Here is a 25,079-nt window from a genome sequence, read left to right on the forward strand (position 1 = left end):
CACTGTGGACACAATTCAAGATTTATTCTGCTTTAAGGAGAGGAAACTGCTGGTTAACGTAGCTACATTGGCTTATATAACTTTAACTATGTAGCTAGCAGAGGACACAGTATGTTAGCTTTAGCTAAGTTTAATGAAGCTACATTGGCTTAAATAACTTTAACTATGTAGCTAGCAAAGATACAGTTTGTTAGCTTTAGCTAGGTTTAATGAAGCTACATTGGAATATATGATAACTTTAACCATGTAGCTAGCAAAACTATGTGAGCTTTACCTAAGGTTAACATAGCTACATTGGCTTATATGATAACAGGACCTATGTAGCATGCAAAGATACAATATTTAACTTTAGCTAACGATAACAGAGCTACTACATTGACTTATACGATAATTTTAACTATGTAGCTCACAAAGATACAGTATTTTAGCTTTAGCCAAGGATAATGTAGCTACATTGACTTATATTACAACTTTAACTACATAGCTAGCAAAACTATATTAGCTTTAGCTAAGATTAACATAGCTAAATTGGCTTATATGATAACTCTATGTAGTTAGCAAAACTATGTTAGCTTTAGCTAAGATTAACATAACTACATTGGCTTATATGATAATTAATTATGTAGCTAGCAAAGCTATATTAGCTTTAGCTAAGATTAACATAGCTAAATTGGCTTATATGATAAATTTAACTATGTTGCTAGCAAAGCTATCATAGCAAAGCTATGTTAGCTTTAGCTGAGGCTACTGAAGCTACATTGGCTTATTTGATAACTTTAACTATGTTGCTAGCAAAGCTATCTTAGCAAAGCTATGTTAGCTTTAGCTGAAGCTAATGACAACAAAGCGGGCCACTGCTTGGGTAACTACTTCTGAAACAGGTCTCTACATAATTTAATACTGGATAAGACCTCTGACCTTTCACTTGTTTTATTTATGAAATATTATTTAGTCTTTTACATTTGCAATGTGGTTGTTTTATGAATGTAACTGCCAGACTTTGTTTATAAATAAAGTTGAATTTAAAAACAACTTTTAGAAATTGTACTGGCAAATTATGCCACTTCAGTTCTAGCAGATGTGGCGTCTCCATTCTTCTATTGGGCAGTAAAGTACCATAACATCGCAATGAAGATATGTTTTTGCCTTTTTTTTGGATAAATCTGTATGTGGAAGCTCACATCTTGCTTTTAATGTTCTTTTACAAACTGAATAGAGCTTAATCTAAACTCTTAGACTTTGAATTTTCTATATAAAGTATGAAGTGAAAAAAAAAATCTGTCAGTTTTTGTCCCTTCAGTAGACTGAGAAATTATCTTCAACCTGTTTGTTTCACAGTCATGGATCCAGTGTCATGCCAATGTATATATTTTGTGTTATTTATATGCTACTTTATATTATAGATTGGTTTCTGTTATATGTCTTGGACCAAAGTACAAAGTCAAATCCCTCGTATGTGAAATGTACTTAGGTATAAAAAATTTATTCTGATTCTGTCTTACCTGTACACTTGACGTGATTCATTCAGACATCCTCCAAAAAACTGAAAATAAAAAAACAGAAATTGAAAGATGCTTGGGTTCAGTTTGAATCATCAAGATTAATTCCTATTGTAAGGTGCAGATTACAGATTATGTGGCAGCTCATGTGCTGCACACCTTCAAGCCAGACCTGTGAGCACTAGATGGCAGCTGTGCTCAACCATCTGCCTGCATGTGTCTTATGAGTGACATGAAAAGAGAGTGCAGACACATGAGGAGAAGATTTACAGAAGAGGAGAGGAGAGGAACCTTCAGCCCAACAGGTAACACGACACATGAAATATAGCTGCAAACAAATCTGTCAGCTCTCTGCTTCAGGCTGATACAACTGTTGGTTTCTTGGGAGTCCAATCAGGGAAGCTTTGTCTTCTGACTTCTCCAAACTTACCTGCTAGAACAGGTGGGTAATTCTCACCTCAGAACCGTCAAAAGTTCAGCTGCTCTTGACTGACATGTTTGTAAAGCTTTTTAAATTTATTCTGTGTGTCTGTGTGTGTATGAGAGATCCTGTGAAGGTAATGTGTGTGCAGCATGAGCGTACCTGTAGGGAGGATGTGGTTGTTGAATCTGGAGATGGAGGTTAGAAGAGTGTGGAGGCACTAAGGAAAAGAGAAAATAGTGTTTTTTCCCTTTAAATGCAGATTTAGGAGACTTCCTGCTAATATGAGCATCTACAGTGTTGCTGAAAAGTCGACTATACCAACAAACTATTGGTACCAAACAGAAAAACTGAGTTCAGGAATGTTTCTGGCTTATACTTGAGTGGAAAAAGAAAAAATGCATTTATAAAGGCTTATATTATATTATATAGGATACAGCATGATGCACCTTGCATGTATAATAAATGTCTTTATCTAAACTGCTGTCCCACTTATGTCACTTTTATGGAAACATTCTGCAGGACAGCCTGGCCATGTTTATTTTATTTCCCTCCTGATTTTTTCTCCACTTTAATGTTGCAAACCTAACTTTTTTTTTTTTTTGCATTTTTGTCCTGCATTCCCTAGTAATTTAAAATATCTGCAATACTGTGAAAGCGCATGTACTCAGCATTAATGAGCTATATGCAAACATGTAATAAATGCTTAATTACACATTATAACAGCTGTAAAAGCAGATAATAACACTCATTAACATATTTGTAATAACTATTATACTTTCTGTGCAGTCATGCAAGGAGAAACTGTTTAATAAGGGTGTTATAGAGCATTTATTACATGGTTGTACACTGATTATTAATGCTAAATAGAAGCAAATTATAAAGCCAACTATGCTAGTGGCCTACAGTGTCTTGGGCACTACTTGTGCTACAGCATCTTTGCATCGCTCTACAATACTCGGCATAAACACTTGTCACCAGAGTGTAGAAGATATTAGAGGTGATAAACTGCTAAATCAGCTGAAGCAGAGGATGAGGGAATTTCAGATTTTCAGATATCAGCAGATGGATTAGAGGAATTTGTTCAGCACCTGCAGACATTATAGGCTTGCAAAGCACATGGATTGTCCAGATTCCTATCTTGCAAAGCTTCAGTCTCAAACTTTTTTTTTTCAGTCTGGGAATAAATGGACCAATCAGTGTCATTTAAGGAGATGAAAGCCGTCGCTACAGGCAGATTAATGTGAAATGGTAAACAGTGGCTGCAGGTGAAGCGGTTTGCATGGCTGTGGCTAAAGCTGCAGTTTATCAGAATTGGACAAAATAATTAAAATCTTTATTTATCTTGTTTCTCTTTTTCAGAAAAAAATAAATGTAGGAGATTTTATTTTTACCTTCAGAAGTTTCCACTGTCATCTGCACTCCTCCTCACCTGACCACTGTGATGTGTCTGTATCAGGCGTGGTCAGTCTGACAGACCTGACAGGTCTTAAAAGTTAACTTAAAACTTAACTTAAAACACAGGCTGCGAACAAACATATAGTGTGTTTTCTGGTGCTGTTGCGTAATTTAGTGATTGAGGATGTTGGAAATACCTCAAACAATGGTGTAAACATCTCATAAAGGTTTGCAATGCTTCAGACAATCACAAACAAGCCCCATGACTATGAAGATGAAGGACCACTGTGGTCATATAGCGTGCTCTATGAAGTCATATTGTTCAATGATTAAAGCAAAGCTTATCAGTATGGAAACACTGAATTCTTCTATGAATAAAGCAAGCTCATTTATTTGGACAGTTGAGGGTTAGAAAGTTTAAGATTAAGACTTCTGCATGCCAATATTTCCTCTAATTCTTCATTTTTTTACTTCTGAATTAACCAGCCTGTGGATTTGAGTTAAACAATAACACAGTGTCTCTATGGGGAAGAGATTTCTCTGCAAACTGTGGAGTCCAGTAGTAGTCTCAGGTTTTCTGAAAGAAGGGGGGCCACACTTAAATAATCTCGCTTTACTGTTTTAAATGTGGCTCAGATTTAAAGAACTGCAACACCGCTTTAATCAAAGCACACAGAAGACAGAGTTATGTTAAACTGTCTAATAGAAACAACTTTTATAGCATGCTGGGCATCAGAAACTCATTATGCAACATTATCTTCACTAGCTGGTATACGAGTGATCAAGCGCGCATGTGTTCATATGATTGAGTCACATGTGGCTGGGCCCCTACTGGGCTTTTCAGGGGCCTGGCTGTTATGGGCTTGGCCCTGAGGGCCTCCTGATGGGCAATGTTTGTCATCTCTTTGCACAGCAGTCAAATATCTGACTGGATCTGCTAACTACAAACCTCCTTTATTCCTCATGCACAGAAAGTGACACATTTCAGCCTGTAACTAAAAAAGTGTTGGGAAAATCTACCCTGGATGCATAACTCATTTCATGTGTTCTACAGAACTGAATCTGTGAAACCTGAGGAATCATTTCATCTTATTTGCACCACTTATTTAATTTGTAAATCTGCCTCTGTCTGTCTTTGTATCCTTGCAGCTCCCAACATGGAACCCACCATCGACTACACCGATCTGTTCTTGGATTATAATTTGTGGGGAAATGAAAGCTTCCTCTTCAACATGTCAGCTGGTAACAGCACTTTTGTTCCTGTCATGCCGCCGGCGATCAACAAAGCCATCAACCTGCTTTTGGTTGTCGTCCTAACCATCACAATGGTGTCAATGGGATGCACCATGGAGGTGGCCAAGATCAAGGTGACTTCAGGTGATATCTAAGAGTTTGGAAGACATGATCTGTGTTAATTTTACAGCCAACTGATTTCAGTTTTGAAATGAGAAATCTAAAATCGAGAAACAAAATGTTTTCCAATTACTGTTTGATAAAGAAAACATAAACATTTCTTGTAGCTCTTTCAGGCAGTTTGATATCATATTGAGAATAATGAAGAAGAAAACTGAAAATAAAAAACAAAAAACAAACCATTTTTTGATTTCTGATTGTAGTTTTCTCATTTTTCATTTTTTTGGTTTGTTTTTCAAAAAACAAACAAAAAACAAAAACCAAAATAATTTTAAAACAGTTCTATTTTCACTAAATTGTCTTTGTGCTTGGATCAAAAGAGGGATATTAAAGAATGAATCATTGGGGTCGTAACAATTGGTAACACTATTTAATTCAAACAAGAAAACAAAATTACAAAATTGAAAAAAAAAAATTTTAAAAAATGTGTTATGTGTTTTTTGGCTCATTCTTACATTTTTTCCACTTTCTGTCAAAAAAAAAAAAAAAAAAAAGAAAAGAAAAAAAAAGAAAAAATGAGAGTTTCTCCCAATTTTTGAGTCTGGTTTCAAACAGGAAATGGATCTCCCAGAAAACATACTGACCCCCATAATATTCTTTTCCTCCACATTTGTGTGTCCTGATTCAGGTGTGGAAAATAATGTCATGGCCCCAGTGTTCTGTTCTTTCATTTTTTAAATCCTTACATAAAAACAATAAAATGTAAAACAAACCGTTGTTTTTATTTTATCCTTTCCTTTTGGGAAACAAACACTGAAAAACAGAAAATGAAAACTGGAAAAGCATTTGCGTTTATTTCTTCTGTTTTAGTTGTCTTTTTTTTCATTAGATACTGAACAGCCTGGAAGCATCCAGGACTATTATTTTTCATGTTTTGTTTTCTGATCTTTAAATAGTAGTTGGGAAAACACTTGTTTCTTGATTTTGGTTTTCTCATTTCAAAAAAGAAATCTGTAAAATACACAGACCATTAATTAAGAATAAAAATAGTTCATATCATACTTAAATGTCTCTGTTTCTTCTCAGGATCACATATTGAACCCTAAGGGGGTTCTCATTGCAGCGACAGCCCAGTACGGGATCATGCCTCTGACAGCATTTAGCCTGGCCAAGGTCAGTATTACTGAACCTTTAAGTACTCTATAGATCATTAAGAAGAAGGATGAAATCCACTGAAGTCAGTTCAGTCTCCGTAGCTATACGTTAACAAGTGTTTGATCATTTTCAACCAATAGAATCAACATCCTAACACCAGGTTAAATTCGTACCAAGACAAGTGAACCTGGTGTCATTTTAGAGCTTAAGTTTGGTTGATTTTTAACTCAGTGATGTGAAGTGAGCAGGGGGCATGTGAGGATACCTGCCACTTAAAACAATGTTCCTGACTGAGTGTTTTAAACAAAGTCAGGGATTTTAAATGCAAATGCACAATGCAACAATACTGAAACATACTTTATGTTATGGATGTTCTTTTTTAAGAAGCGTTCTTCGTGGAAGGCTTTCACATTTTGGAGTGTTTCTGTGGGATTTTGTGCCCATTGATTCTGTAGAGCATTTACAAGGTCAGGTACTGATGTTGGACAAGAAGGCCTGACTCACAATCTCCATTCTAGTTCATCCCAAAAGTGCTCAGTGGGGTTGAGGTCAGGGCTCTGGGCAAGCCAGTCAAGTTCTTCCACTTAAACTCATAAAAATGTCTTTATAGTCCTTCTTTGTATACTGGGGTACAGTCACGTTGGAATAGAAAAGGGCCTTCTCCGAACTGTCGCCACAAAGTTGGAAGCATAGCATCGTCCAAAATATCTTGGTATGATGAAGCATTAAGATTGGCCTTCACTGGGGCCCAAACCCTGGAAAACAGCCCCATACTGTATCCCTCCTCCACCATACAGTTGGCAGAATGCAGTCAGGCAGGTAACATTCGCCCAACATCTGCCATATGACTGGCAAACAGAAAGGCGTGATTTGTCACTCCATTGCACACGTTTCCATAGCTCCACTGGCTCCAAAGCCTCTCCATCTGAGGTTTGGCTTTGGACTTGGTGACGTGAGGCTTGCTAGTACCTGCTTGGCAATGGAATCCCATTCCATGAAGCTCCCAATGCGCAGTTTTTGTGCTAAAACAGAAGAACATATTAGACACTTTATTTAGACATTGTTGTCACTAGAAGATGCTGGCTGTTCTCTGTACGATTAATGTTTGGTGTTTCAGGCATTCCAGCTGAGTGATATCCCAGCAGTGGTTGTTCTGATCTGTGGCTGCTGTCCTGGAGGAACCATGTCCAACATCCTGGCCCTCGCTCTGCATGGAGACATGAACCTCAGGTACAAAGACAGACACACTGATTGCTGATGGTATAGACAAGGTGACTAACTGGTTAAGAGTCAGGACCCACCAGCAAAAAAATATTCAATCATGCTAAATGTTTTTAATGAAAAATGGGGCATGAGTTATAGAAAAAGACAAAACAACACAACACAAGGAGATAGAGACATTTCCTTCAGAATAAAAGCACACCCTAAACTTCATGCCCCCTATTTTTTCCATGTACTCATCCATGACCCTCTGAAAATGGATTTGCATCCCACCAGTTGAGAGCCAAGGATATAGACTGTAAAATCTGAATTCTCAACTTTGCTCAGGTGTCGTTCCAAAAGTTTTAAAAAGATATATTCCAGGTAGGGATGATCTAAACATTCAAATCAGTCACATCTATATTTCCTGCAGTTGTCTTTTAGTTATTTACTAGTGTTTTTCTTTCTTTGTCATCCAAAATGCCACTGTCTGTGCATTTCATTCTCCTTTTTCGTTACCATATCTCTCCGCTTCCCGTTTAGTGTAAAAGTGAAAGATTTTCTTGACTCATACACTTACTATTCATTTTATTAGGTACACTCTCTAATGCCAAGACCTAATCAGCCAATCATGTGACCTCCAAACCAAAAACAACCATGGCAGTGACTTAAATCCCCTTCCTCCCCATTCTAATGCTCTTCTTGACCGTGCCTACATGCCTACATGAATAGTTTGCTGCCGTGCGAGTGGCTGATTAGATATTTGCATTCATGAGCAGGTGAACAGGTGTACCTAATAAAGTGATCATTAAGTTTAATGGTTATTCCACAATTTCTTTGAGTAATAGCATTAATGGATTCAAAATGACTTAAAAAATAAGGATCCAAGGCTTATGTAAGCCTGTAATTTAAAGGCTTATTTATTTTGCAATGTTTTTGCATTTTTAAAAGAACAGTCCACATTTTAAAATCCACAACTTCAGTTATCTGTGCACAACATCATATTTTGCAGGACTGATGTGAACTGTATGTTTAAAGCAAATTCATCAGCCTGAGCCCTCATGTCCTCACACTGCAGCAGCAGGTGAAGCAACGCCAATCAGAGCACGTCCTGATTGGACAGAGCCTTGATAAGCAGCGGCACATTTTTCTGTTAAGGTTGAACTATGTGCAGGATTTCACTCACGTGTCCATAAAACTACTACAAAGGGTTTCCTTTTTTACTACCTGGTCTTTCATCTCAGTTAATGTATTGTTCTGTAGGATCAGCTGTTTTGGTTTTAGTGTCACGTTGACGAGACATTCTTTTATTATCTGACGTCCTACAATCTTATCTGGCTTATGCCTTTATTGCACAGCTTTAAGAGGCTTTAACGGAGGCAATAATATAGAGAACATCAATGATGTAACAGACATCTTTACATAATGAAACATTCATCAGCTGGTTGAGCTTCGCACCACATGAATCAACCAAATATTTGTTGTGTTGATGATCTGATGCAGACATTTATGCATACAGTCAAAAATTTTACAAAACTTTTGTCACTGAATTCAAAGAAACATTTAAATGATTGGTCTGCTTTAAAGTACACATGGTACAGGATGATGTTGACTACATAACAGCTTGTTACACAGCTGATTATATAAAAAGCAATAAATGTAGTAAAGCATTTATAGAAAATATGAAATCAGCAAGTTTAACACCTCAACTGCACCCTCTGGAGGATATATTGAGTATTACATCTCACTGATTGGAGCAACATGCTGTCAAAGGAACACAAAAATACTGCAGTGACAGTACATTTCTCCTAACCTTAGACTCAATTATCCAAAAAGGATAATTATAAAAGACAAATGAAATGCTAAAAGGTTATGTTTCACCAAAATGAGGCATCCTCCTACTACTTTATTTTGGTAGTACTTTCCAACACTTTTACAGGAATATGGCCAACTTTACAGTGACTGAAATATCAAAAATCCAGTCAGAGTTATGTTTATAATTTCATGTCTTTGTCATCAGCATAGTGATGACATCCTGCTCCACCATGCTGGCTCTGGGGATGATGCCTCTGCTGCTCTACCTCTACTGTCAGGGCTTCGCTAACATACAAGACTTTGTGCCGTACGGGGACATCATGAAGTCTCTGGTCATGATCCTCGTTCCCTGTGGCATCGGGATCCTCCTCAACTACTACAGGCCACAGTACTCCAAGACCATCACGAGGGTTAGTGCAAGACCACGGGGGTCAGAGGGGATCTTTGTAGGTGAAAGGTTTGAAGAATGAATGAGTATGAACATTAATGATGTTTGAGGGAAATGATGAGAATAATTATTTTCAAAAATAATGCAAAGGGTAGCTGCTGCAGATGGTGGGGCACTGGCAGACAAAATATTATCATATGTTTATAGTGAAATAGTTCAGATTTTTTGTGTGTCATTACACCTACAAAACCTCTGCTATAAAACAGATAAGGAAAAATAATTATTTAACCATTTGTTTTGCAAAGATAAACAAGTGAGGATGTGAATATGGGGTTACAAAACTGAGAGGGCGACCCAGAAAACACTTTATCATGTTTTGTCCACTTGAAGGACGCCCAGGAGGGCAACTTATTCTGTTTATCTATGAGAAGGACAGTCCAAAGGGCACTTTATCATAGTTTGTGCACTTTATGGGCACCCAAGAGGGCACTTAAATAATAATAATAATAATAATAACAATAGTAATAATAATAATATCTTGAATTTATATAGCGCCTTTCAAGAAACCCAAGGACACTTTACAGGAACACACAGACATGGACAAACTATCTGAGGGGTAGGATGAGTGTAAGGGGTGGTTTACTTTATCATTGTTTGTCCACTGGAGGCATCCAGAGGCACTCTATGACACTTTTCACTAGAAGGGGATTTTAAAGGGCACTTTTTACATGCTATTTCCTCTGGGAGGACAGCCAGGAAGCTCCTTTATAATATTCATATACATCGAGGGACACCCTGGAGCACACTTTATCATGTTTATCTACTTGGGGGGGACACCCTGGAGCGCACTTTATCATGTTTTTTACACTTGAAGGACGCTCAGTAGGGCACTCTATCATATTTATCTACTGGAGGGACATCCCGGAGGGCACTTTACCATGGTTTGTCCTTTAGGAGGACAGGCAGGAGGATACTTTTTAATATTTATCTACATGGAGGGACACCTGGAGGGCACTTTATCATGTTTTGTCCACTTAAAGGACCCTAAGAATGGCTTTTTATCATATTTATTACTGGAGGGGCACCCTGGAGAGCACTCTATCATGTTTTGTCTGCTTGAAAGATACTCAGGAGGACACTTTGTTATGTTTATCTCCTGGAGGGCACTTAATCATGTTTTGTTCACTCAAAGGGCACTCAGGAGGGCACTCTATCATAGTTATCCACTGGAGGGACACCCTGGAGAACTTTTTTTTACCATGGTTTGTCCTTTGGGAGGACAGCCAGAAGGATACTTTATCATGTTTTGTCCACTTACAGAACACCCTGGGGAGCACTTTATCATGTTTTGCTTAAAGGACACTCAGGAGTGAGCTTTGTCATGTTTATCTCCTAGATGGACATCCTCGAGGGCACTTTGCCATTTTTAGTCCGTCCAAAGGGCATTTTACCATGTTATGTAGACTTGAAGCACACTTAGAAGGGGCACTTTATCGTGTTTTCTCTAAAAAAGGACACTTCATGTGGTGCTTTTCCACATTTTATCCACTTGAAGGACACTCAAGAGGGCACTTTGTCATATTTATTTAGTAAAAGGACAATCCAAAGGGCACTTTCCATATTTTGTCAACTTTAAGGACACCCAGTGGGACAACTTATCATGTTTTGTCCACTTGAAGGAAACCCAGAGCACCTTACCATGTTTTTCTTTACTAGATGGACACTCCATATTGCACTTTACCATGATAAGTCCACTTGAAGGAAACCCAGGAGTGCACCTTACCATGTTTTTCTTTACTAGATGGACACTCCATATTGCACTTTACCATGATAAGTCCACTTGAAGGAAACCCGGGAGTGCACCTTACCATGTTTTTCTTTACTAGATGGACACTCCATATTGCACTTTACCATGTTAAGTCCACTTGAAGGACACCCCCTGAGGACACTTTATCATATTTATTTGCTAAAAATGCAGTCCTAAGGGCACTTTTTGATGTTTTGTCCACTTTAATGTCACCCAATAGGGCAATCACCGTGTTTTGTCTGGGGGACCAGCTCCCCAGAGGCACTCTATCCCATTTGTCCACTACAAAGGGCATCTTGGCATCATGTTTTGTCTACTTGAAAGGCACCCAGAGCATTCTTTATCAGATTTTGTCCCTTTGAGGGGCACCTTAGGAGGCACTTCTTATGTTTTGACTGCTTAAAGGGCATTCTCAAGGGCACTACTATGATTTGTCTCCTGGGAGGGCACCTTGAAAGGCCATTTACTGTGTAATATTTATCAAAGAGGCATCCAGGGGGCACTTGTTTAAGGGTACCAGTGGAGGCAACAACCCCTCCTGAGTCCACCTGTGGAAAATGCTAACAAATGTTTGTTATATTCACTTTTAAACCAAATAGTCTACGTCTGCCTGAGTTGTTAGATTTTTTTCTGTTTCATTTTAAAGTAAATGATTTATTGGTTGGACAAAAACAAAGCATTTGCTGACATTTATTTGACCTTTCTTACAAATTTTGAATCTTTTTTTTTAACTTTTGACATTTAGAATGGTAAACTAGTGGTTTTGTTGTAAACAGCCAACTTCTCTGCTCTCTATCTGTAGACAGGGATTATCAAAAAGGTCACAAAAGTGCAATTTCATTATAAAGAAAAATGCAGAATGATTTATTTTTCATTTTGTTACTTCTAAGTATAACCAAATGTGAGACAAAATAATATTTTTTTGACCACTTATTGTCACATTTATACATGCATTTGATGCTCATTTGATCCTTTTCATCATGGCAGTAGTGTTTTTCCTAGATTAGCATGACGTCAGGCTTTGGAAACACAGACAACACTTACACATAAGGAAAAACATGCAACATGTCTAGACTTATTTTTTAAATTTAAATAGAAAACAAATAAAAATACCACATTTGTCCAACTTTGTTACTCCTGTCCTGTTTCTCAGACTGGGATCAGTATATTGTTGCTGGCTGTTGTGGTGGTCTGCACTCTGGTCACTATTGGGGTCGGGGGCTCCATCCTGAACGTGCTGGCTCCTCGCCTCATGGCTGTCGGCTCCCTCATGCCCCTCATTGGATACTCCTTTGGTTACATCATCTCCTCGCTCTTCAAACTCAAACATAAGTGAGTCAGATGCAGTTATAATGTGACATTTGAGCTGTGATGGTACATCCTAAACCAGGGTATGAAAGCCAGACCTTTATATGTGCAAATATTTACCATCCACAGAGAGAGGAGGACAGTTGCTATGGAAACGGGCTGTCAGAACATCCAGCTGTGCACCACCATATTGAAGCTGGCCTTTCCTCAGGAGCTGATTGGCACTCTGTTTCTGTTCCCCTTCGTCTACGGGGTCCTGCAGCTGATCGAAGCTGTCGTACTCATCGTGGTGTTCAGGACTCACCAGTACTTCACACGAGAAAAGAAAGGTAAGTTTCATACGAAGCTTTGAAGGAAAATGTGTGGATAGAAAAGGGTACAGGACATAAAGAAAGGTGAAACTCATACCAGGTAGTCTAAGGATTAGTGTCGGCATTAAAGAACATACAATATAAAAGAAGTTCATACCATGTTTTTAAAGGATTCCTGTGTCATGGAAATATAATACAGGGTTACCACTATTAGCAGACAAGCAAGTGGAGTTGTTCTACAGGTTACTGTAGTTCAGCAGTAATCAGAAATAATGCTGAAATAGAGCAATGCATGAATAACTCCTAAAACACAGAAATGAATAAGCTCATTAGTATTCAACGTTTAATTGTCTAGAAGTCCGAGGGATTTTGGGAAAAATAAATAGATAAACAAATAAAATATAAAATATTCTTTAAGCATTTCAGTATTACTCCAAATCAGGAGAAACTTTTGTTATGCTGTTTTTTGTTTTTCGTTTCTTCATTTTGGTCCCAAAAATGAAAAAAATTGACAAAATGTTATAAAAGGGGTCCAATTTTAGTTTTTTTTCAATTTCATTAATTTGTTCTCTTGTTTAATGAAATACTTGAGGAAAAGGAAATCATGTGACCCATTGGGAAAGGTGGACATTTCAAAATAAAAGCCCCCATGTCTCATAAGCTTATATAACCATCCACTGTGTTTTGCAGAATAATAATAGGCCTATTTGCTCTAAACAATGTTTTTTAACGCTGTCCTTGTCAGGACTCAGAATTTCGCTAAAACTTTAAAAATAAAATTGCATTACATTTCCGTTCAGGGTTTTGGTAAGCTCTGGTATACCAAAAGTTTAAAACCTGACCTGTAAAACCTAATTACAAATGTGTAATACAGCAAAGTAGCCAGTCTGCCAATGCAGCAAATGTAGCTCCGTTAGCTGCATAAGCTATGTAGATAAGGTGGCTAAAGCTAAGCTCACAAAGCAGCTGTGCTATTTTCTTAGCTACACTAGCTTTAGCTACATTTGCTATAGCTCCCATTGCTATAGCTAACTTAGCCACACTGGTTTAAGTAATAATGTTAATTATGTAGCTATGAAAAGCTAACAAAGCTAAAGAGAGCCACAGTTCATGTAACTGCTTCTAAATCAGGCTGATATATTGTTTAATCCTGGATTAGACCTCTGACCTTGCTCTGATATAAATAAAATAGTTTAAAACTAAAAATGTTATTTTTTTTTTGGTAATAACAAACTAAAACAACTTAAAAGTCCTCTTTCACAAATAATAACTGAAAAACATAATATTTAATATGGACTCCTTTGGCATTGATAACAGCTGGCGTTCTTGCTGGCCTTGTTTTAATGGATTTTCCCAGTCTCTTTTGTTATCAAGTTCCAGATAGTTTCCAGCTGTTCCCAAAGACTTGCTTTAGATAAAACTTTTGTGCGATCAATCTTTGACTCGAAGAAAATCCCAAATTTGTTCAATAGGATTCAAATCCAGACTTTAACTTGGCCTGTCTATCAGTTCCAGTACTCCAGCTTCCTTTTTCTTGGTCAGATAGTCTACACAGCTTTGAAATCTGCTTGGGGTCATCGTCTTGTTGGTACATGAACCCACGGCCAATCAGATTCAGTCCCCATATTATAAAGAAGTGGTTTCCAAGCATTTTTCCCTGGAGCCCCTCCTACTCTTTTCAAAGACAAGCTAAGCCCCCCAAGACCCTAACAAGAAATGTATATCCTCATGTTGTTGGTGTTTCATACTAAAAGACCACTGTAAAAACTGTCTAGTAGGTGCTTTACCACAATTTTACTTAATATTTGCCCATTTGATTTTGACAACCTCAGAGCAGACAGAGCCTCGTGCCCCCCCAAACGGATCTCCCCGTGTTTCACTGGCATCAAAGCCTTCTCCAGCTTTTCTGCTGACATAAACACGATAATGCTGACTGAAGACTTCAAGCTTGGACTGATCCATCCAGAGTGCCTTCATCAAGTCATCAGCTGGCCACATGGCAAATCTGAGGTGTTTCTAGATGTTTTCAGGCCTTAATAATGGCTTCTTAGCAGCTGTTCTCCCCTTTAAGCCTCATTCCATGGACTTCTGTCTGTTTATGGTGGTTCTGAGACTTTCTCTGATCTAGAAGCATTCATCTCTGTCTGGAGATCAGCAGTAGTCTTCCTTCTGCCTCTAGTTCTTAAATTCTTGAGGTGTCTGACATCTGCCTCAGTTAAGAGGAAAAAGACTGGGAACCACGGATTTAGACCACAAGTGGCTGTTTAAGGTGGGAAAGGGGTATGATATGACACACAGACGCTTTGTTGATTAATTAACCTTTTGTTATGTCCTTTTTTTTTGTCTCGTGTGAAACTTTCCTGGCCTGGCCAGGACTCTCTTGTAAAACAGGTTTTTGTATCTCACTGGGTAAATAAAAATAAAACCCTAACATTTAATCTATCTTCTTAATTGTAGTTCAGTCAAGTATTCTCCCACTGATAGTGACATTTGTATGTAAAAATAAATCATTATTGTCTTATATTTCATCCTGCAAACCTATTTGTATTTACAGAGAAGTACCAGTCAACACCGATGGAAGAAAAGCCAACACTGATGGAGGAAAAGCCTGAAAAATCCCCTGAGGGCACCGTGTGATGGACTGATGTCAGACTAAGCTTGATTTCTTTACCAGTTTAAACTGTTGCTGACCAAAGAAAGAGCCCTCTGTGCGAGAGCTCCTGCACTACTTGAAACTAACAAAATATCTAATAAGAAGGCACTGATGAAGGAGAAATTTATGATCGAGTTAAAATTGTTTTTTATTGTTTACGTCCGTTGTCTTCCTACACCATACAAACATCCATGTGTTTTTCACTGAAAATAAAATCCTTATGTACAAAAATGTCCTCCAAACTCTTGTCTACATGTTCATCTGAAGCACAGAAACATCACAGCACCAACAAGTTCTCCTGGAATTACAATTTACACTTATGTAAAACAAAAAGTCTGCAATGCTGTACACAAAACCCTTCAAACAAAAGAACAAGGCTAGAATAAACTGCATTTCAGAAGTGACACCATTAAAGTGTTGACCTTTACCCAAATAGTTTTTTACATCTCCTAACAAAGTAAAAATCCAACAGTCAGCTGCAAGAAAATGTAAGATTAGTGAAATTTACAGTGTTATTCTATAGCTGTTTGACCGCAGTACTAATGTGCATTATTGTACAGTGCCCTTTATACCGAAGCTGCCAATGCCAGTAATAATGGGTGTTTGAGCTTTATGCACAGTTAGATATTTTCAATAATTGTCTAAATAAAAGCACATGCAAGCATCCAAAGGTAAAGATATGATGTACACTAGTTGTGGCAGATCTAATCAATCAGAAAAATACAAAGAAAGATGCTAAAAGACATGGAAAATGTGAGCGATAGGGACAAGAATCTCAAGAGTTAAAGACAAATTTTCTATTAAGAGGCAAAAATAAGAAAAATTATCACATAAAGAGGTCAAGTAAGTGGTCATTATGAGCTTATAACAAGCATCCCACTGCTGCTGAAAAATGCAGATTACCTCCCCAGTTACAGTGAGACTGGTTCACCTGGGTGTTTCAGTGACTGAGGAAGTGATTGTGCAGAACTGAACCAATAACAGATTTAAATGAACAGACTCAAAGGAGAGGAGTCACAAGGTGTAAGCACATGTAAGGGTCAAAACTTAATGGAAAAATGAACAGACGTGTCAAACATGTCTTCTGTTTCAAAGTTCTTTACTTAAGAAATGCCCTAAAATACTTGAAAGTATATAATACCGATTGGCTCTACATGACTGTGTGGCTATATCAAAAATGTGAAAATCTTGATGATAGTTATTGTGGCGATCCACGGAGAGAAAAAAAAATCAAATCTTGATTAAAACTGATGACAGAAGAGGTGGTGGAGCTCTATTGTGCTAACTCCTCCAAACTGGTTCTATTTCTGAAAATGGTTCCTGCTGTGTATTCTCATTTAACCTGAAAAGTTTTAGCGTTGGCTGTCAGTGGATGGTGATCGAGAGCGGGAACGTGAGCGAGAGCGGGAACGTGAACGAGAGACTGAGGCCCTCTGAGCGGGCAGAGGGGAGGGTGGGGTGGCTGACTTGCTGGTCTTGGAGGACCGTTTTGCCGGCTCCTTTGATTTGGGGGTTGGGGAGGAGGCTCCTCCGGCAGGGGAGCGGCTGCGAGAGCGGGAACGATTGCTGGCCTTGGCGGGGCTGCGGGAGCGTCGAGGGGAGCGGGATGGAGAGCGACCACGAGATCGAGACCGGGAGCGAGAGGAGCTCTCCGAGCGGGAACGACTCCTTGACCTGTGAAAAGAGGAAGAAAAGAGAATTCATCAGGAATGAGCCCAACTGTCAACCTCCAAAGTATCAAGCATTAATTATGGCTGATGGCGTGGCAGTATGTGAATGTTATCATACAATCAAGTTCGAAAGTTCACACCATGGTGTAGTTGGGAACCTTTTTATAATTGACATTTCGAAATCGTGATCTAAAGCAGAATTGTCCCTCAATTTCCACTGCATGAACACATTAATAAGAAAGCACAGTGGTTGAACAGTGTCATTTGGAAGAGCTGAATGCTGCTTCATCTTTAAAGCTGAAGTGTGTTTTGTTCTGTTGCATCTATTATTTCCATAACACTGCTAAACAACAATCAGAGACACCACTATGACAGCACAGTGTAGCTCATTGTAAAGTATAAAAGGGTTGTAATTGCTGCACGTCTTTGTAGCGCTGGTGAGGAATCCCTGAGGAAGAGACTGAATATATTATTGATTCTGCTTTTAGTTTTTGAAATGTGTCTTCTTTGTTACTCTTCTTTCCATTATTCACAATGCCTTGCAGAAAAAAACAATGAACATCCTCTCAGCCAACCTATACTGTCAAAATAGAGGTTGTATAAATAATCAACCGAAACAACTACAGCACTGAAACACCACCATCATCAGGAGAGGGCTTTCTTCCTCTCTGATGGGACTTTAATGGTTCAGAAAGGACTGAAGTGCTCTTCTGAAAAGTGGTTCTGAAGCACAGTAATGATTAATCAATACAGTTTCACACATTTAAACATTACACATTTTCCAGCAGCAGAGCTCAGCAGACTAACAGATACATTATGAGTCTTATTATGTCCATTTTCTATTTAATCTGTAAAGTGTTGCAAAGAGTTCTGTACTGGGTGGACTATTGATTTATACGTTTTGAAGAAAAGCTGGAGTATCCAGTAAAGTGCAGTTAGTTTGCAGCTTTGTAGGACTTTTAGTAACATCTTATTTCATCATGCAGAGATTTCCCTCCTATTAGTTAACAGAATGCTAGTCCAGCTCTCAGTCTATGATGATAGTTGTGAAGTACTGACCCATGCCCACAAGTTGCACTGCCCACCTCCACTGGTCACTCTTTACTTTTCAGAGTCTTTCCTATCAAACCAGCCCTCTACAAGGTTTCTTTAACTTAACAGCATACCACGCTGTAAAGCAGGCCATACACTGCAACATAATCAATAATCATGATTGTCAGGTGAATAAAAGTCAACAAAGCCCTGTTTATCAGATGGTTCACAAGATTATCTTTCCAGATTATCCTGTGGTGTAGGGTGTGAAAAGAGTGATCGGAAGCGCAAAACCATTAATAGCAAACATGTTCAATATTTATGACAAGAAATCCTGTTGTGTGTGGTGGGCACTGAGAACAGCTGAGTAGACACAAGCATCGGATTGGAGCGATAGCCAGTCAGGAGGCAAGCTGACTGAAGGAGGAAAAAAAAAACAAAAACACAGCCGTGGCAATGATAGTTAAAGGAGAGCATATAGTCAGAGAGACATCATAAATGATGGGGAAACTTGTTGATTTGTGGCAAGAGAACAAGTTTTTTACAACATGTACCATGAAACATACCACAGACAAACTCAAAAGGGAGGGAGCTGGACTGAAGTGGCAACCGTAATCAACTTAGCATGTAGCTAACAGCTTACCACAGTAGCTTCTCTCTAAAGTCACGTTTGACAATGTAAGAGTTGGCATTTTTAAAGACAAGACCATGAACAGAATCTGTCAGTGTTTGGTGTGCTAAGTTTATCTCTTTGTTCAACACCATATAAACTACAAGAACAAAACAGCAAAATCAGTAATTACTTTTCATCATGTGTAGGGACTATAACAATGAAAAAATTGGCTGGGATTTTAAAAATCTTTATGTGAGGCAGACTTCAGTATGCCTATCTAAATCTAAAAAGTTTTGAAACAAGCCTTTCGTTAATACATAGAGAAGGTCCCACTCTAGGACTCTCAGAGTCTGTTTCATGTTTCGACAGTACCGCAGATGGCAACAAATAACAGGTATGCATTTTTTAAAAATATCCCTGGTTGCCTTAGTTACCAACAGAGGTAAACAATGCAGTCTAGAATCTCACAATTGGATGTCGCTATCTGAAACACTCTACCTTTCAGTAGGGGGTTACTGAGAGAAAAAAAGTTTAAAAATTGGGATGCTCAATGTTGGATTTTTTTTGGTATCTGATAGGCCTTTAAAAAAATAATAATAGATGATACCAATACGAACACTGTCTCTTTCTTGTATTAGAATAGATCTGTTATTGAAAGTAATTCTCCTAATTTATCAACAGGGTTACAGGGTGGGTCCTTGTGTCATTCTGACAAAAAGCTAAAAATGTTACTAGTTGTGGTTCAGACCTATAACCCTGTCCTTGGAACACACTTTAAAGTTTTACAAGAAAAACAATGAAAAAAATCAGCTGAGTTAAGTCCATTTATTCTACTTTAAACTCCACAAACTTAGGGCCTTATCTTGGTCCCTCCCCTCAGTTTTGTGCATTTACATCAGGTGAAGGGGTGTCCCAATTCTCTTTTGAATCGAGGGCTAAGGCCAAGGGCTATGGGCACACTTGAAACCAAGGGGTATGATGAATGTCCCACCATGCACTGCGTTCACTTGTGAAATGGCACAACGGACTACGGAGGAGGCGCTTACATGTAAATATTTTGGGCATTTGTAAATGATCATAGACAATACAACAGTTGTGCTTTCTCATATATTCAATCTTTAGCTAGTGGGGAATGGGGGTTTATGTATTTTCGGTATGTACACGTGTAAACGTGGGCTATTAACAGTATAAATATATGGAGAAGATCAACACATGAACGAGAAGGTCGAAGCTTTACTGTTAACTCTGATGAGGTATGTGAATATTGGCGATGGGTGATGATGATCAGCAATCAAGTGGCGTCTCGTTTCTTAAGGGAAGATTTTCACCAGTTCCCCTTACTACCCTGTTTTGAGGGACAAGGGGAAGATGAAGGAGGAGGTCTAAGGGGTAAAAATGGGATTGGGCCTTTTTCTTACATCCTTCTGATATAATAACTTTATTTTTTTTCTGACACTAACCACTGTCCTATGTTAGTGTGTAACTGTCTATGTAATCGCACAAGATCTACTTTAGAGGGAAAGTGGTGACGGCTGCACTTGCTTGTAGAGTGTGTAATACATTGGATTTAATGGTACGTGCATATTATAATGAGTGAAATTATTATATTGGTGAAAATTTAACTACCCATCAAATAGTAGCCACTTATTAATCATAGCATAAGCCAGCTGACTTGTCTAATATACAGTCTTTATTTTAACGAATGGAGGCTCCAGCAGATTACTCACCTTTTCTTTGCTGCCTCAATGAGCTTAATTTTCCTCCCATTGATTTCCTTTCCAGACAGTTTCTCAAGAGCATTTTTCAGATCACTGTAAGCAGCAAACTCAACGACCCTATAAAAATCAACAGGAGAGGATTTAAGTTACATCTTAGTTGGACTTCCTCAAATGATGAATCCACACATCTCACTGCATTATGGCCATTCGTGCATTAATGCTAACACAGATAATAGTCTTACCCTTCGTTGAGCTTGGGGCGATGTGCGTCTGCAAATGTCACCTCTCCAGCTTGTCTCATGAAATCTTTCAGGTCCTACACATATAAACATCAGTTATCTTATGGAGAGACTCAGGACACAAGCACAGGCTGAGACATTAACAGGACTGATTTACCCAAAAAGAGAGAGGGGTTAGATTGTCTGAGAGGACTACAAAGGCTACTGCAGATAAGAAGGATGAGTCCAAGATGCTCTGACTCTGTCTCATCAGCCTGTCAGTCCACAAGAAAATGTTCGATAAAAGACACAAAACCTAAGAAATGATTGCCAATTTAGGTATTCTCTGTTAATCTGTACCATGACAGGACAGGCTGAGTGTTTCTAACAGTTCTGAGATTCTTGGACCCACTTCTCATTACAACTACAGAGACATGAACACCAGCTGCATGAACTGAGCTGCAGTGGCGCCTCCTGGGCAGCGTTTGACACTGAGAGCCCCATGGCAACCTCCCTGGCAAGGAGAGCACAGGGCTCAGCGCCGGGACCGCCCCTGTCTCGGCACCCCGCCTCAGTAAAGAGAGTGAACAGGGTGGAAGAGAGGAAACTACTACCTGAGAGCGAAACCCTTTGGGACGGGCCCACCATAACAGCAGATTATATCCACGGGCACCTGGGAGGCATTCACACTCTCTCTCTCTCGCTCGCGATGTGCGGGAACACCAGAAGGGGGGAAGGGAGGGGGGATATCGATCGATCGAAGCCCCTCAAATTAACGAACCATCGATCAATACGCCATCACCATCGACTCTCGCTCTCTCCTCTGCTTTCTCTCTGCCAACTCTCTGTTTCCTCTCTCTCGCTCTCTGCCACACACCAGGCGCCCCCCTGCTTTCGACAGGGGGCGTTGCGAGCGAGCGTAGAAGCCGCCAGCGCCTCTACTGTGGAGCGAGCGCTCACAAGACCAGCAGGCATCAACTAGGAGTAGGACAGACTGGCTGACAGCACAGGCTCAACCCAGACAGAAGGACCCAGAAGGGGTTAACTCCACCATAAGCGAGTTCTTCCACATGACACAACAGTCAGGCTGGCAAATAAAGGGGTGAAGAATTGGTTAAAATTTGAAAAATCAACAAATTCAGTGTTTTGTTGTTATTGCGCTTGAGTCATTATTTAGCTGCATCAAATGCAGATTTAAAAGAGCTGTGCTTTTCAAATACAATTTGGGACTCATCACATTAAAATTATTTAGACTGTTAATACATATTAGCAATTTAGCAAATTTGAGTCTTGACTTTATTTCTTTTTAGCTGCATGGATATAATACAACTGCATGTGTAAATTGCTGGAGGAAGACTGCTGGATGTGATAACATTTGATGCTTCAGAGGCTTTCTGTGCATGAAATAACATGTAGCAACACTCACCTGCCAGCTAACACGAGAGGACAAGTTCTCTACAATCAGGCGGTTCTCAGTGCGCATTGGAGGAGGGTTACGACTGTGAAAAAAAAGGAACATGTTGGAAAAAATTAAGAGAAAGACATAAAGTAAAGGCCAAATCATATCAAGATCTTTGGTTGACTGTCAACCAAATAACTGTTTAAAGAACACACGTAATTACCTAGTGTGCTTGTTGATCTTTCATTCACATACATTTACTCCTACTTTAAATAAGTTATTCCCAAATTTTACCTCCGACTGTTCTGGGAGCCTCTGCCGTAGCGATCAGAGAAACGTCCTCCCCCACCGCCGCCTCCTCTGCCACGGCCACCACGCAGACGCACGCGAGCATGTTCAATGGTCACCCTTAAATTAAAGAAAGGGGGTTAAAAATTAAGACAAGAGGGAAAATGCACACAAATTCAGCTTAAACATTTCTGACACAAGATATCTTACCTTTCATTGCACAACTCTTTGCCATCGAGCTCATAAACTGCATCCTCAGCATCTCTGGGATCATCAAACTCCTACACAAACAGAATTAACAACAGTTTGATCTACACCGCTTAACATTTGTGCTTTTTACAACATCTGCTATGTATTCTTCTTGTATCTATAAAGAGTCCTGTACTAAATTCTGAGAAATATATTGCAGTCTGAATTTCTTTACCAAATTTAAGGATGCACAATATTATTGCCATGATATCAGTATAGGCAGATATCAGCTTAAAAAGTGAAACATTGGTATTGGCAGATATGCTCATCATCATCATCATCATCTTTATTAGCAGACACAGAAGTCCATAAAAAACCACAAATACATAAAAAAACAAGATTAAAAACAGTATTAAAAACAAACAAACAAAAAATAGAAACAATCAACAGACAAACAGCATACCTCCCTATTTATAAAAGACAGAGATATGAAAATGTACAACTGATCTTTTGGTAGGGGACCGGCATTTTTTTTTTTTTTTTTTTTGCTTATGCTGCTTCATTATTTTTATACATGTTTATATATTTTGTGTCTGTGTCTACTTACCCATCCACTCCAATGGTGACAGGTGATATTCATACATAGAATTAGTCTTATTATATCCTATATTTTTAGGGAATCAAATTTGGCATCTGGCATCAGATGGAAACTAGCTTTTAGGCTATCTCTAGCAGAAATGTTGATAAAAATGCACTGTCCCTGTATAGATAAACAAATAAATGGACTATTCAGATGAACGCACTGAGCACTTTTCAACATACTTGTCCACTAGGTCTAAATATGTGTCTACAAAGATGGCACAACTGCAACTAGATTGGCTGAGACAAAATTTCACACAGTTCCTGTCATTAATATATATTACTATAAAAGTGGGTCTGACAGTGACTTTGTGCTCCTAAAGGCCTAAATGCATATTAATAGCTAACTAATATTTACAAGACAATCCATGCAAACAGGGTGCACTGCAACAGCAAGGAGTCTTACTTACGTTAGGAGAGACAGATATAAACAGGCCGGCTCTTTATTGTAATTATAAGCAAGAATAAAAATAAAATGTAATGTAACACTACTGCACAACACAGTGTTCAAGGGGGTATAGGTTTTGAATACCTGCAGAAATGTGTCTATTAAGTAAATTATCTTTAATAATATTATGTTTTGGTGAACCCTAACTATAAATTTGGCACAGGGTCACACGCATTTCCGGGGTAATTTTTCCTACGCGGGTGTGACCACCACAACGACAGAATATAAGCCTTTTCTTGAAGGACCTTTATGTTCACTGAAGAAAGTACCGACCAAGTCTCTGCCTGCGGCCTAGATCTTTGTATTTTACTCACCACAAAGCCGAAGCCCCTCTTCAGGTCGATATCTCGGATGCGGCCGTACCCCTTGAAGAACCTCTCCACATCTTTCTCTCTAGCCGACGGGCTCAGGCGTCCGATGAAAATACGACATCCACTCATTTTTGTGATGTCAGCGACGCTGTTCAATCTGAAAACACAATTTAAAACGTGAACGACAACGTCCTAAATACTATAAACCCGCCACCACCCACTGAAAAAAAAACAAACGGTCATGCAACGGTCAAAATGCTACATTTTTAGAACAAGCTAGCCAGACAGCTACAAGGCCTAGCGTGCAAATACACCGAAGACTTGTTTCGAGCTAACGGACGTTAATATTGCAAACACGACGAACTACGTTTTATGCAAACGAAACCAGACCTGCTGGTTAATTCTTATCACGGTACACACCTTTTTACTGTAGTATTCGTGAGGAATATATCCTTGCCAGCTATCTACAGTGACCGCAAACTCCAAAATCAAACAAAATGGAGCCTCTGCTATTCAGGGAGGGGCGAGGAAGACGGGTCACGTCACGTTACGTATGACGGAGGGGACGTTTTCTTCTCGAGGTTGACGCCAGCTGGCGCTTTGACCGTTGCCGCTGATGCAATGGTTCGTTACTTGAAGATTGGCTTATTGTTCAAAATAGTTGCATATATGTCATCTTAACGACACGAAATAAACGTTTTAAGTTAAATCTCCGTCGCCACCATTACTCACATTATTCATAATCTTGAAAAAAAGTTTATCAGTTTAACGGTTTATTACAGGATGGTGGGTTTTTTTGGTGGTAAATTAAAACACACATTGGTTTAAATAAATATAAACCCATTTCTTTATTTAAATATATTTTACAGAGGCATTGACTACTATAGTAATGATTGCAAAGCACAAAATGTTTGTTTAAATGTTGAAATTTTTAATAGCACTATAAGGCCAAGTCGTCTTCTTCAAAAGACAATGCAGAATAAAGATAAATGAAAAAAAGAAGTGTAAAAGCACTCATTTTGAGCGAGTTTTACATCAAATTACACTTCCCTTCTCCATTCTTCCTTGAACTGGATGACGCCTCAAACGATCGGTAACGAAAAAACACGAAGTGTTCTTGTCGGGCTTCCGATCATGACGTCACTCCTCCACCGAGTACTGGCCTCTATATTTGCTGTTCATACTTCTACCTCTAGACGTCAATCTAACACAGTAAGAATGCAAAGAAAGGGCGAACAGGACAGAC

The 25,079-nt window shown here is 38.9% G+C and overlaps 2 protein-coding genes across 3 annotated transcripts; one reads left to right on the top strand and one right to left on the bottom strand.

Annotated features, from left to right (window-relative positions):
• Positions 1-1,768: 1,768 nt before the first annotated feature.
• On the top strand, positions 1,769-15,898 carry slc10a1 (solute carrier family 10 member 1). Of its 2 annotated transcripts, none has more exons than XM_041805202.1 (8): positions 1,769-1,804; positions 4,468-4,685; positions 5,758-5,844; positions 6,944-7,056; positions 9,047-9,251; positions 12,190-12,368; positions 12,474-12,673; positions 15,210-15,898. In XM_041805202.1, the coding sequence occupies exons 2-8, from the start codon at positions 4,476-4,478 to the stop codon at positions 15,290-15,292; spliced, it is 1,077 nt and encodes a 358-aa protein (XP_041661136.1). In that variant the 5' UTR covers positions 1,769-1,804; positions 4,468-4,475; the 3' UTR covers positions 15,293-15,898. The 2 variants fall into 2 exon arrangements, with proteins under 2 accessions (XP_041661136.1, XP_041661137.1); XM_041805203.1 differs by lacking the exon at positions 1,769-1,804 and adding an exon at positions 1,810-1,941.
• srsf5b (serine and arginine rich splicing factor 5b) lies at positions 15,439-24,384 on the bottom strand. Its single transcript, XM_041805204.1, has 8 exons — positions 24,254-24,384; positions 23,837-23,990; positions 22,457-22,527; positions 22,253-22,366; positions 21,986-22,058; positions 20,584-20,657; positions 20,351-20,458; positions 15,439-16,982 (listed from the first exon to the last, which is right to left on the bottom strand). The coding sequence occupies exons 2-8, from the start codon at positions 23,960-23,962 to the stop codon at positions 16,661-16,663; spliced, it is 888 nt and encodes a 295-aa protein (XP_041661138.1). The 5' UTR covers positions 23,963-23,990; positions 24,254-24,384; the 3' UTR covers positions 15,439-16,660.
• Positions 24,385-25,079: the final 695 nt, after the last annotated feature.

Source organism: Cheilinus undulatus, linkage group 14 (assembly GCF_018320785.1).
Source record: "Cheilinus undulatus linkage group 14, ASM1832078v1, whole genome shotgun sequence".
NCBI lineage: Eukaryota > Metazoa > Chordata > Actinopteri > Labriformes > Labridae > Cheilinus > Cheilinus undulatus.